Raw genomic sequence first — 12,517 nt, 5'->3', positions numbered from 1 at the left:
AAAATAACTTGTTTGTGCGATGAAAACTTTATGTTATGATGTTGCTTTATTTGTTGGTAAAAATTAGCTAATACACCACAAATGAGTATTTAATGAAGGGCAATGGAGGAACGTACTGTATACAAACCCATGAAGGATTGACCTTCAGTTTGATAGTGCTTTGAGCAAAAATTCAGCCACATCTTGATGGCAAAAACTGAGAACAGGCTTCACCCATTGTGCCAATGTGAGTCATCTGGAGGGGCAAACTAATGAAGCACCATCCTACCCCACTGGGGTCGGTCGGGTAGCCTAGTGGTTAAAGCATTCGCTCGTCACGCCAAAGACCCGGGTTCGATTCCCGACATGGGTACAATGTGTGAAGCCCATTTCTGGTGTCCCCCGCCGTGATATTGCTGGAATATTGCTAAAAGCGGCGAAAACCATACTCACTCACTCACTCACTCCTACCCCACTGTCCATGGCCCAACCTGGCTGAGCTTGGTTTCCAATGTCGGCCATCATGGCCATGTAACTCTGTTTGTTTACTTGTTGTTTAATGCCAAACTCAGCAATATTCCAGGTATATGGCGGCTGTTTGTAAAGAATCAAGTCTGGACCAGCCAATCCAGTGATTGATATCACATGTGCATCGATCCATGCAATTGGGATATGATGACATGCCTCAAACAAGTCACCGAGCCTGACCACCCAATCCATTTTGTTGCCTCTTACGACAAGCATCATCACCTTTTACAGCATGCAAGGAGCCAATCAGAGCCAATCAGCTTTCCACAGCAATTCAACTTCATTTCTTTACCACATCGACAGGAACCTATTGATTTGGTACAAATGAAATAACAGAACAGCAAAATTCCTTCAGTGTTTTTTGTTTGTTTGTTTGCTGTTTAATGTCGCACTCAGCAATACATGATGTTGGTATGAAAATAAATGAGTTTGGACCAGACAAACCAGTGATTGACATCATGAGCATCGATCTATGCAATTGGCCTACGATGACATGCATCAACCAACTCAGCAAGCCCCACCACCTGATCCCGTTAGTCACTTCTTATGACAAGCAAAATTGCCTTTTACGGCAAGCATGGATTGCTGAAGACCTATTCTGACCTGAATCTTCACGGGTGGATTGGCTCACTAAGCAAAGTTGATAGATGTACCAAGGTGAATCATCAGGATGACTTACAATGCCTCTTACAACAAGCATGGGTTGTTGAAGGCTTATTCTAACCAGGATCTTCAAGGTACCTTCAGGGGTACTCCCTTTGGGTATGATCTGATTTTAATGAGATTGACAGGGAATTTAAAGCTTGACACAATGCAAATTGAAATGTGTGAAACTTTCCCTTATGTATTTAGATCAAATCATTTCCCTATGCTTAAAATAACGGAAAACATTATTGTCCATCTCTGCATAGTTTAAGACAGTCCCAATGTCACCCTAGTGAGTGTGTCCACTGGGAAACATGAATGTGCAATAACCAGGAAAAACACATAATGACTGTCTAAATCCTCAGTAATGATGGTAATAAAAAGCTGCTTGGATAAACTCTGAATCAGATTATTCACAAACTGGGTCATTAGTCATTACACTCCTAAACAGGGGTTAACATAATTCCAGAACTTTACTAGACACATACAAGGGTTAATATACTTATCACTTGCTCGATATTTCATTTCACATGCTCTGATTTCAAATGATACTATAATTTCATGCCTTGCCAACCAACACTGCAAAATCTTCGTTTTTAAAGCTGCACTCAGCAATATTCCACCTATATATAATAGCAGCCTGCAACAAGTACTTTCTTTTACATCTTTGGGTATGGTGAGGTGAGGTGAAATTGGGTTTAACTTCGCTTCCAAGATTATTGCACTTATATAGCGACGTGCATGTACGTGTGTGTATGCCTGCTTGTACTAGTCCGGACTGATGCCGATTTATAGTGCTAGCTCACTGAGATACCATGCCGCAGTTTAACATGAATACCCTACTCAGACACAGTATACTGACTCCGAGCTGACCAGTCCTTGTTTTAGCCCCTTAATGCCGAGCGCCAGACAGTTTAACAACAAGTACCATCTTTTAACGTCTTTTGGTATGATGCGGCCAAGGTTCGAACCCTGGACTTTCCGCTCTCCGGGCGGACGCTCTACCACTAGACCACGGAGGCGGTCTCTTTGGGTATGGCATAGCTGGGGACTGAACAGCCAACCTTCTGGTGTCGGGGCAGATGCTCTATCCATTACACCATGGCAGCTGTCATTTACATGGGAAATGATTATTGATGAGCATATGATGTAACAAAAGAAGCTCCATCCCACTGTTTCACACCAATTTGTCATCCATAACTGGGTCATATCTGGAGATATCACTCTAGGGATGAGATCAAGCAATATCTCCTAGAAGCTAGAGTACAATGAAACTGCACCACAATGCTTTGCAGACCAATGTGATGTCATCGGCTAGCATGATGTCATAATCAAATGACATCACTAATCTCTCTGCCACTAAAGCTGGTTAGCTGTACCATTTACACTCAAGACACAGGTTATTACTGTTGATAAACTGTAAAAGTTTAAAAAATTATGTCAGATGACAAATAGAATCTCAACCTTGTGTCTTCTGACATAAAACATATCAACACTTGTGGATAAGATTTTATAACTCCTTGGCAACCCCTAAATTTTTAAACTTTTAACGACTCCTGTGTTTGATATATTTGACATCAACATGATCAAAAGACATGAGGGTGAGCTTCTCTATTAACCTCCCCTTTAAGAGCACAAGGAATGATATATATTGCTGTAACCATGGTAAGGTGCTTTTGGGGAATTTGAAATAAATGTGCCGACTGCAGAACCGATCTGACATACACCAACATGGGCCAATATATCTTTGTTTGTTTGTTTTGTTTGTTTGTTGTTTAACGCTGAACACAGCAATATTCCAGCTATACGACGACAGTCTGTAAATAATCAAGTCTAGACCAGACAATCCAGTGATTGACATCATGAGCATCGATCCATGCAATTGGGATACAATGACATGCATCAACCTAGTCAGCAAGCCTGACCACCCGATCCCGTTAGTCGCCTCTAAGACAATCATAGTAGCCTTTTACGGCAAGCATGGGTTGCTGAAGACCTATTCTACCCCAGATCTTCACGGGTCCCCTGGCATGCAAATGTGAGGGGAAATTGTGATTTTGTTAAAAAAAATTAATATTTTTTAGTTCTTATTTTAACATTGTATTTTAAAATTACATTCGAAACAATAATATAAAACTAAGCATTCACACCACTTCCTGTTTCTTGGTCCTGTTATCAGTGAAAATACAGCTTATTTCTACAAAGCCATAAAATTGGTTATTAAATTAGTTGTATATGTTAACAATTTGGATATTATGGGAACATGGGACATTCTCAGCATTCTCAGCAGACTTGGTGCCGAAAATCAGACTCTGAGCAATTCCAGATTAATCCCCGAAGCCATATGCCAATGATGATCAAACTTGCAAGTATCTTCATGCCGATATAATAATTTACAACCAGTATCAACGAAACACATTAAGGAAATATAACATTACAGACCCAGATAAGTCAGAGTGCTGTTTGAAACACTGAAAATCTGAAGAAGTCCATGAAATCTACAGCTGTTACCAAGTGTTGGAACAATAGGACTTGTCAATCTCAAGTTTTATATTATCATGATTATTAAACTAGTTTTATAAAAACCAACACCAGGAAGCTTATCACTTATTATCAGAGTGTGTCAGAACTGTATGACCACTATCAGGTCATATTTTAGAGTGGGTGAGTATGGTTTTATGCTGTTTTAAGCATACATCATGACAGAGAATACCAGAAATCCGCTTCACACATTGTACCCATGTGCATGATGTGGGGAATCCAAACACAGGTCTTCGGCGTGATGAGTGAACACTTTAACTACAAGGCTATCCCACAACCCTCATACATAACAAGGCAGACAGTGAACGTGGCAAGGTGCCCAACAACATAACCCTATCTCAGTGGTGAAGCATTAGACTAAAGTGAGGGAGGGTGTTGGCCTTAACGCCACTTTAAACAGTATTCCAGTTATATAACAGTGTGTCAGCTTGATGTGGGAAGAAAGCTTGGTGATACAGGTCTCAGACATTTACCACTTTGGTGGAACCAACGAGCATGGGTATGGTGCTGACAAACCTAGGAACATAATCAGGGCGAACTGAGATTTGAACTGTCAATCATAGGTTCTGGCATTCCAAAGGGATGCAACTCTGCACAGCAAGTTGCGGCACCTCGGACAACAGGGCTACTTGTGTTTTCCCTGAGGCTAAAGAAGCCGTTATGGATAACCATTTGGGGGGACAATATAAAAAATGTAACATCTCACTTAATCAAGATAATCGTCATAATGTCTCAAGTTGCATCTTGATTCAATAAAGAAACGTTCTCAAATTGCAATGAACTCTTTCAAGACAACATACATAACTCACTTTGCTTGTCGTAAGAGCCCACCCAACCCAACTTGGTTGATGTATGTCATTGCATCCCAGTTGCGGGAATCAATGCGCATGATGTCTATTACTGGATTGTCTGGTACAGACTCGATTATTTGCATACTGCCGTCATATAGCTGGAATATTGCTGAGTGCGGCATTAATCAACAAATAAAACAAACACACTGAATTTTTTTTGTGCTCCCAACATATATATAAATACCTGTGAAGAATGGTTTCCATTGAGAAATATAGAAAACCTAACTATCATTAAACGTGTTATGCACAAATTATTGGACTTTTTTTCTGCCGCACTCATAACACTGCTTCTATTTGAGCAGACGAGGTTGACCTTCAGCTGACAAAACCGGCCATTATTTGCTTGCTGCTTCAGTAACCTGGAGCCACTGACAGACAAGAATGTAGAAATATTTTGACTATTTTCACGGTGATAGTTTGACAAATCATTAACATGATTTGACATGTTTTAACTTGCATAATGACAAAGTCATAAGAGACAATTTATGGATAACAACTTCTTTATTACCTTAAAGGTGACGTTTCGGTATAGGTCCTAATACATTGGTCAAGCATGTAAAGGCGACCTTTCGGTATCATGGGTATAGAACCTTGTACTGTTGTCAAGCAAGCTTTGCTTGACCACGGTTTGACCACGTTATTAGGATCTGTACCGAAACATCGCTTTCACAGTAGTATGGATCTTGTTATCCATAAATTGTCTCTACTCTGTCATCCGTCAAATCCAACATGTCCAAAGTAAAGCTTATCAAACAATGCACAGTGATATCAGACATCAAATAGTGTTGACAAGAAGCCTTTTCATCAGAACAGACTTTGAAAAGTATCCCTCCCCATACCTGTGCCATAATTGCTGTAAAAATTCAAGTCTGGGCCAGACAATCCAGTGATTGACTTCAAGAGCATTGATCTACACAACTGAGATACGATTACATGCAACCAAGCCCGCGAGCCTATCCACTCAATCCTGCAAGTCGCCTCTCACAAGCATGGTAGCTGATGACCAATTCTAACCCACATATTCCCATAGGAGCTGCTGTCATGAGTCACTGTAGACCTTGGCAACATGTTAACTCACAATTGTTATTTTCATCAGCAAATCTAATCATGCTAATAAACCAGTTCTACTTTCTTTCGAAAATATGCAAGATAAACATAGGCCACATGATCAAATATTCCCCACCAAATCCAATCTGGTATTTTAATAACCACTTTGGTGAGACAAGAAATCCATAAAACTGTTCACATGAAAAATATCATACAAAAAAAACAACAGTAATACGTTTTGGATATATCTACATTGCTGATGATCGATGTGATATGCGAGTTGACGCCTTGAGTACTGTCCGAAGTGTCATAAAATCCCAATGAACAATATTGACATTCTTGACGAGTTACATGGTAGACATTTTTAAAAGTGTTTGGACTGTGACGAGAACAATCGTCAGCGATAAATATATATTCAGACGCCTCTCAAACACGACATTAGTGGCGAACATAAGATGGACGACGGTGGTGTCACGACACAAAACACTAACAGTCACGGAAATAAACATAACACAAACTTCATGCTGAGAACTATTTGAGACACTGACCTTAAACTCTCTCCAGAACCCATCACCGCCCGGTTCGTCCTCTTTTCCTAAATTATCAACATGGAAAATAAACTTTTTCAAACACTCCTCGATATTATCAGTCATGATGCCGTGGTTATCACAACGAATACGACATATTTGACTCCAGGTGATCGCGTTAGGCTAGTCGTCGCACAAGGAAGTAGATCTGACACAGCCGACCGGAACGCCGTGTCACGTGACTTAGTTTGTTCGTCACTGGCGAGACTGGATTCCTCTGGCTGTGGTTTGTTGACGTTGTCAAAAGGGTTTCTTTGGACACGTTTCACAACCGATGTCTTGAAGTTCGCGAGAGGAAACTATTATCGATAAAGATTACCTGTTATTTACATGTCGATGGGCGTCTTCAGTAGGTTAAGTTATCTACCGCACTTATTAATATTATAAGTTACTTTGAAATAGTTCGTTGTTTCAAATGTGACTCGATATGTCGATTGTATCACACATTCCCTTTCGGAAATATTTCATCTTCATCTCCAACAGTCGCCATGTAAAAACACATCCCTTGTTACGCATACAGCTCCCAATACGGCATTGTTCAGTGAGCGAGTATGGTTTTACGCCGCTTTTAGCACGCCAGTATGCCCGCAATATTATGCCGGGGGACACCAGAAATGGGCTTCACACTTTGTACCTATGTGGGGAATCGGCTCCGGCCTTCGGCGTGAGGTGTGAACACTTTAACCACAATGCTAACCACTCTGTCCCCGTTCTTCAGTGTGTATACAGATAAACATGTAAATTTAAGTGGGTTTAAAAGTTTTACACCATTACACGAGAACTATGTCGTCCATTTTCATTTGACCTATATTTTTCTTTCCGACGTCTTATCAGAATAAAAAAATATTTTTTATGTGACTCCAATTGAATCAAACAGCCAACATCCTCCGTGGGGTAATGCCGATCCAGTTTGAACTCGAACCTGAAACCTGATAGAGGCACATTGTGTCTATGAACTGAGATAGTTGTGTTAACACCCAATTCTGGGGTGCATATCACACGCACGGAAGAAAGGACGCCCGCACGCACTGCTGAAATGAAGTCTTACCTATCGCCATTAATCTTTATGCAGGCACGCTCATTATCGTGAATATCTCAACGGAGGGACAAATGAAAGTATACCGAGTTTGTTTTTTAATGTATTTTTTTAATGAAAATTGAAAGAACTCGTATTAAATTTGATAATGTTTATTCAACCATCAGCCATTCCTGCAACAGTTTGTGAAAAGTAATATGTGGCGGGTGATTTTGTGTAAAAATAAATTGCTTCAATGAAGCTGGGGTAAGAAATGAAGGCTGGGGTAAGAAATGAATTAGCAACCACTTGACATGCACCTGTTTGAAATCTTGTAAATGTGTAAATTGGTAAAACCTAAGACATCTAAGATACCCATCAGCAATTGTGTATTGTGCCAATTTCTTTTGGTTATTTTTTATAAGCTTTAAATCAAATAATACATTCACAAATAAAACCATGTGGAAGTATGCTTTGAGTGCTGACTTACGCCAGAACAGTTCCTGTTCTGGATATAATAGTCCCAGCCCTGGACTCGCTTGTACAAAGGATTCTGGCACTATTGTACCTGAAACACGTTCACAACACTATCTTACGCCCTCGATTATCTAGTATTTTACTTCCCCATTCCAATATGATCATGGGCCCATACGCTGCATTAGCCTCGTGTTTGGGCCGATTCAAATTATATGAGCTGATATTAAGTTAGAGATAGGGCCGAGAGATGGTGTGTGTGTGTGTGTGTGTGTGTGTGTGTGTGTGTGTGTGTGATGGCCGTCAATGGGCCGAGGGTCTTTATCTTAATAGAAAGGAGACGTAATACACAAGCTGGGTAATCGAGGATGGGTCCTGACTCGCTGACAAAAACATGACCTGTCGCTTTTATTATTTGTCTAAGATAACTAAGATACTGGAATAAGGTTTAGTATAGAGAATTACGTATGAAAATGGAAATGAGTGAGGATTAACGCCAATTTGAACAGTATTCCAGTTATATCACGACGTGTCTTCTTCGTGTGGGGGAAGCACAAAGTGCACGATGCTGGTCTCAGACGTTTACAACTTCCGTGAAACCCACGAGCACGGGAATGGTGCTGACAAACCAAGAAACACGATCGTGGCGGACCGGAGCTCCAACACACGATCATAGGTTTCTGGGACACCCAAGGAATGCAACTCTGCACAGCGAATTGCGGCGCCTGAGACGACTGGGCCACGCCGCGATATAACTGGAATACTGTTAAAAGCGGCGTAAACCCAACTCACTCACTCACTCAGCCAACTGAAATGAACGAAATGGTTTTGTGTTCGTCACCCTGATTTTACTACATGTATTTCTCTAGTGAGAACGAGGACTGTATACATGACGCCTGACTCAACATTTCTCAGGGTACCGACGTGAATATATGTGGTTGTTGCTTTAGGTGTTTAAGAGATCGCCATCTGCCTTTCGCCTCGATTATCCAGTATATCATATCTTCATTCTATTATGATCATGGGCCCACACGCTATATAAACTTGGTTCTGGACCCGATTCAAATTATATGAGCGGGATAAAGACTGTGTTAAGTTAGAGGGCCGAGAGACTGGGGTGGTGACGTCGTAGCTATGGCCGTGAACCGGTCGAGGGTATTTACCATCATAGATAGGAGACGTAATACACAAGCTGGGTAATCGAGGATGGGTCTTGACTCACTGACAGAACACATGACATGTCGCTTTTATTATTAATTAATAACCGCCTCCGTGGTCTAATGGTAGAGCGTCCGCCCGGAGAGCGGAAGGTCCGGGGTTCGATCCCCGGCCGCGTCATAACCAAAAGACGTTAAAAGATGGTACTTGTTGTTACCCTGTCTGGCGCTCGGCATTAAGGGGCTAAAACAAGCACTGGTCGGCTCGGAGTCAGTATACTGTGTCTGAGTAGGGTATTCATGTTAAACTACGGCATGGTATCTCAGTGAGCTAGCACTATAAATCGGCATCAGTCCGGACTAGTACAAGCAGCCACACACACACACGTACATGCACGTCGCTATATATAAGTGTAATAATCTTGGACGCGACGTTAAACCCCATTTCATCTCATCTCATCGGGACGCTGAGGTAGCCTGGGGCGTTTTCCCGTCACATCAAAGGTCCCTGCACAAGTACAATGTGTGCCGTCCATTACTGGTGTCTCCTTCCGCCTCTAAATGGAGGGGCGGTCGGGTAGCCTAGTGGTTAAAGCGTTTGCTCGTCACGCGGAAGACCCGGGTTCGATTCCCGACATGGGTACAATGTGTGAAGCCCATTTCTGGTGTCCCCCGCCGTGATATTGCTGGAATATTGCTAAAAGCGACGTAAAACCATTCTCACTCACTCACTCTCACTGGAATACCTACTGAAGCGGCTTAAAACACCAAACACTCACCCACTCTCTGTATAACGTCAACATTATATTATCATTGGTGTCTGTACTACGACGACAATGATGCCTCCATTACGTTAAAAACGGTGCGTATATTACATCAGCAGTCTGTATTACGACAACAATGGCTTCATAAACCTGCTTGTCAAATACCACAGGATCAGCTCAGTTTTCATACCAGGGTAAATTTAATTCTTTTAAATATATTTTTTATTTCAATTTGTTTACGACACCAACAACAAACGCCTATAATGCACGCGTGGAACGAACATAATTATGACGTTAAACATGGACGTTACATCGAACATTTCGTCTTAATTCGACCTGAGTAGCGACATACACATCAGAAGTTTATCAACATTCCTTAAACCACACCAAAGATCGATCTGTCATGTTCAATGATGAACATTGCTGAACAGTTAGTGAGTGACCTTTTGCTTAGGGTCATGTTGATTCACTAATCACTCACTGTGACATGTGAAATATACACACGCCGTTGAAACTGACAACCTAATCAGCTGACTGTCATAACCAAGATGTATCAGTCAGTGCATCGGTTAATCTGTCTGCCTATTATTTATTTGATTGTTGTTTATTTGTTGTTTAACGCCGCACTCCGCAATATTCCATGCAGCTATGAAGCGGTCTGTAAATAATAGAGTCTAGACCAGACAATCCAGTGATTGATGTCATGAGCATCGATCCACGCAATTGGGATACGATGACATGCATCACCCAAGTCACCGAGCCTGACCAACCGATCCCGTTAGTCCCCTCTTACGACAAGCATAGTCACCTTTTACGACAAGCATTGGTTGCTGAAGACCTATTCTAACCCGGATGTTCACGGGTGTTCTGTACATTGAAAACAAAGGTTGAGAACACATGCAAAAAGACACCCTCTCGGTCACGCATTCACACATGCACGTACGCAGGCATGCACACACGCGTCAAAAAGCTAACTGGCAAGTATCAGAAACGAAACGTGTTTTAGGTATTCCTTGGATCACGCATCCACCCAGCCCAGAAACCAGGAAAGTGGAATATAAGATTCCAGTTACAAAACATTCAGATCTATTTTCGACCAAGCCAGATTATCACAGATACGATAAAAAGCCCATCACAAATTGTTTCCCTGCGTGACACTAAACCACGACGAATACTGTTTAAAGTTGGTTGGTTGGTTGGTTTGTTGTTGAACGCCGCACTCAGCAATATTCCAGCTACATGACGGCGGTCTGTAAATAATCGAGTCTGCACCAGACAATCCAGTGGGATCGGGATCGATGACATGCATTAACCAAGTCAGCGAGCCTGACCACCCGATCCCGTTAGTCGCCCTTTACGACAAGCATAGTCACCTTTTACGGCAAGCATGGGTTGCTGAAGACCTATTCTACCCCGGAATCTTCACGGGTCTACTGTGAAGCATTATTTGCCATTGTTCTTATGTAAAAGCGATATACTTTTGAATATTTTGTAATATTTCACCAAAACCGTAAACGAAACCTTGATAATTTGAATATTTTGTGATCCTACAAACACTGATTTGTGTAACGCGGTTTTCGCTCGCTGTTTCTGGTTGAATGATAGAGGTGAGGTGAGGTGAGGTGAGGTGAGGTGAGGTGAGGTGAAATGGGGTTAAACTTCGCGTTAGGGAATATAGCCACGTGCTTGCACGTGTGTGTGGCTGCTTGTACTAGTTCGGATTACTAGTTCGACGCGCTGACTTGGTTGATGCATGTAGTTGTATCACAATCGCTTATATCGATGCTCATGGTATCAATCACTGGATTGTCTCGTCCAGACTCGATTATTTACAGACCGTCGTCACACAGGCCCCTGAAGAAGGATAGCAATATTACTGAAACACCGGACCCATATATATAAATAGACAAGTGTTTATTTATATATATGGGCCTATAGACAAGTGTCTATTATATATATGGGTCCGGTGTTTCAGTAATATTACTATATAAGATATCCTGCTTCAGGGTCCTGTGCGTGGTCATACAGCTATAATATTCCTGAGTGCGACGTGTAACAACAATCAATCAATCAATGTTTATCTTCGATTATTCAGCGTATCACATCTCCATCCATTGACAGACATCGTAACTGAACGGAGATACATGTATTATTCGTTGAATAGTCGTTGGAACAATACCTGCAACGTCATATCATCCGGTCACGTGATAATCTGGACCAGCTTCCTGATTCGTGCCTCCGACATCCACAAACGTCAATAAACTATATATTAAGTATTTTACATCCGCTTCTTTCAATCGTCAGGCAAGGGCACTTTACGACAGCTTCGAACGCACTGCCGCCATAACTAGTGCACTAACTAGTACAGATCGATACAGTACACATATTTAAATATATAACGGTAACCCATTACTCCGAACGTTTCAGTCTCCACCCTGTTTATGACAACCTTCGTGGAGATCCAGGGAGATCATTTGTAATGTAACAGACATGGGCCGTGAAGATTCGGGGTAGAATAGATCTTCAGCAAGCCATGCTTGCCGTAAAAGGCGACTGTGCTTGTCGTGGGAGGGGTGGTCAGGCCCGCGGACTTGGTTGATGCATGTCATCGTATCCCATTCGTGTGGGTCGATGCTCATGATGTCAATCACTTGATTGTCTGGTCCAGACTCAGTTAATTACAGACCGCCGTCATATAGCTGGATTATTGCTGAGTGCGGCGTTAAACAACAAACAAAACAAATAATGTTGGGGGAAGCCCGAAGTGATGCAGGTCTCAGACGTTTACCACTTCGGTGAAACCCACGAGCATGGGTATGGTGCTGACAAATTATTTGATAAAAGTTGGAATGATATAATCATTTAATTTGAATACACCTGGCTAAATGACGGCTATTACATCTACTAAACATATATGATTCATACGATA

At 41.7% G+C, this 12,517-nt stretch overlaps 1 protein-coding gene across 5 annotated transcripts in view; it reads right to left on the bottom strand.

Annotated features, from left to right (window-relative positions):
- The window catches only part of LOC139446161 (tyrosine-protein phosphatase non-receptor type 18-like), an 82,016-nt gene extending 75,637 nt beyond the window's left edge, over positions 1 to 6,379 (bottom strand). For 3 of the 5 annotated variants that reach the window (XM_071227460.1, XM_071227459.1, XM_071227461.1), the window contains exon 1: positions 6,140 to 6,379. In XM_071227460.1, coding sequence (XP_071083561.1) covers positions 6,140 to 6,244 — 105 coding nt within the window. In that variant the 5' untranslated portion in view covers positions 6,245 to 6,379. The remainder of the gene's footprint in view (positions 1 to 6,139) is intronic. The other 2 variants (XM_071227464.1, XM_071227462.1) reach the window with 1 other exon arrangement.
- Between the last annotated feature and the right edge of the window lie 6,138 nt (positions 6,380 to 12,517).

The sequence above is a fragment of the Haliotis cracherodii genome, unplaced genomic scaffold, assembly GCF_022045235.1.
Source record: "Haliotis cracherodii isolate W230 unplaced genomic scaffold, xgHalCrac1.p SCAF_6, whole genome shotgun sequence".
In the NCBI taxonomy this organism is placed as follows: Eukaryota; Metazoa; Mollusca; class Gastropoda; order Lepetellida; family Haliotidae; genus Haliotis; species Haliotis cracherodii.
Note: the sequence above shows the minus strand (reverse complement) of the source record. Positions and strands in the feature narration are given on the sequence as shown.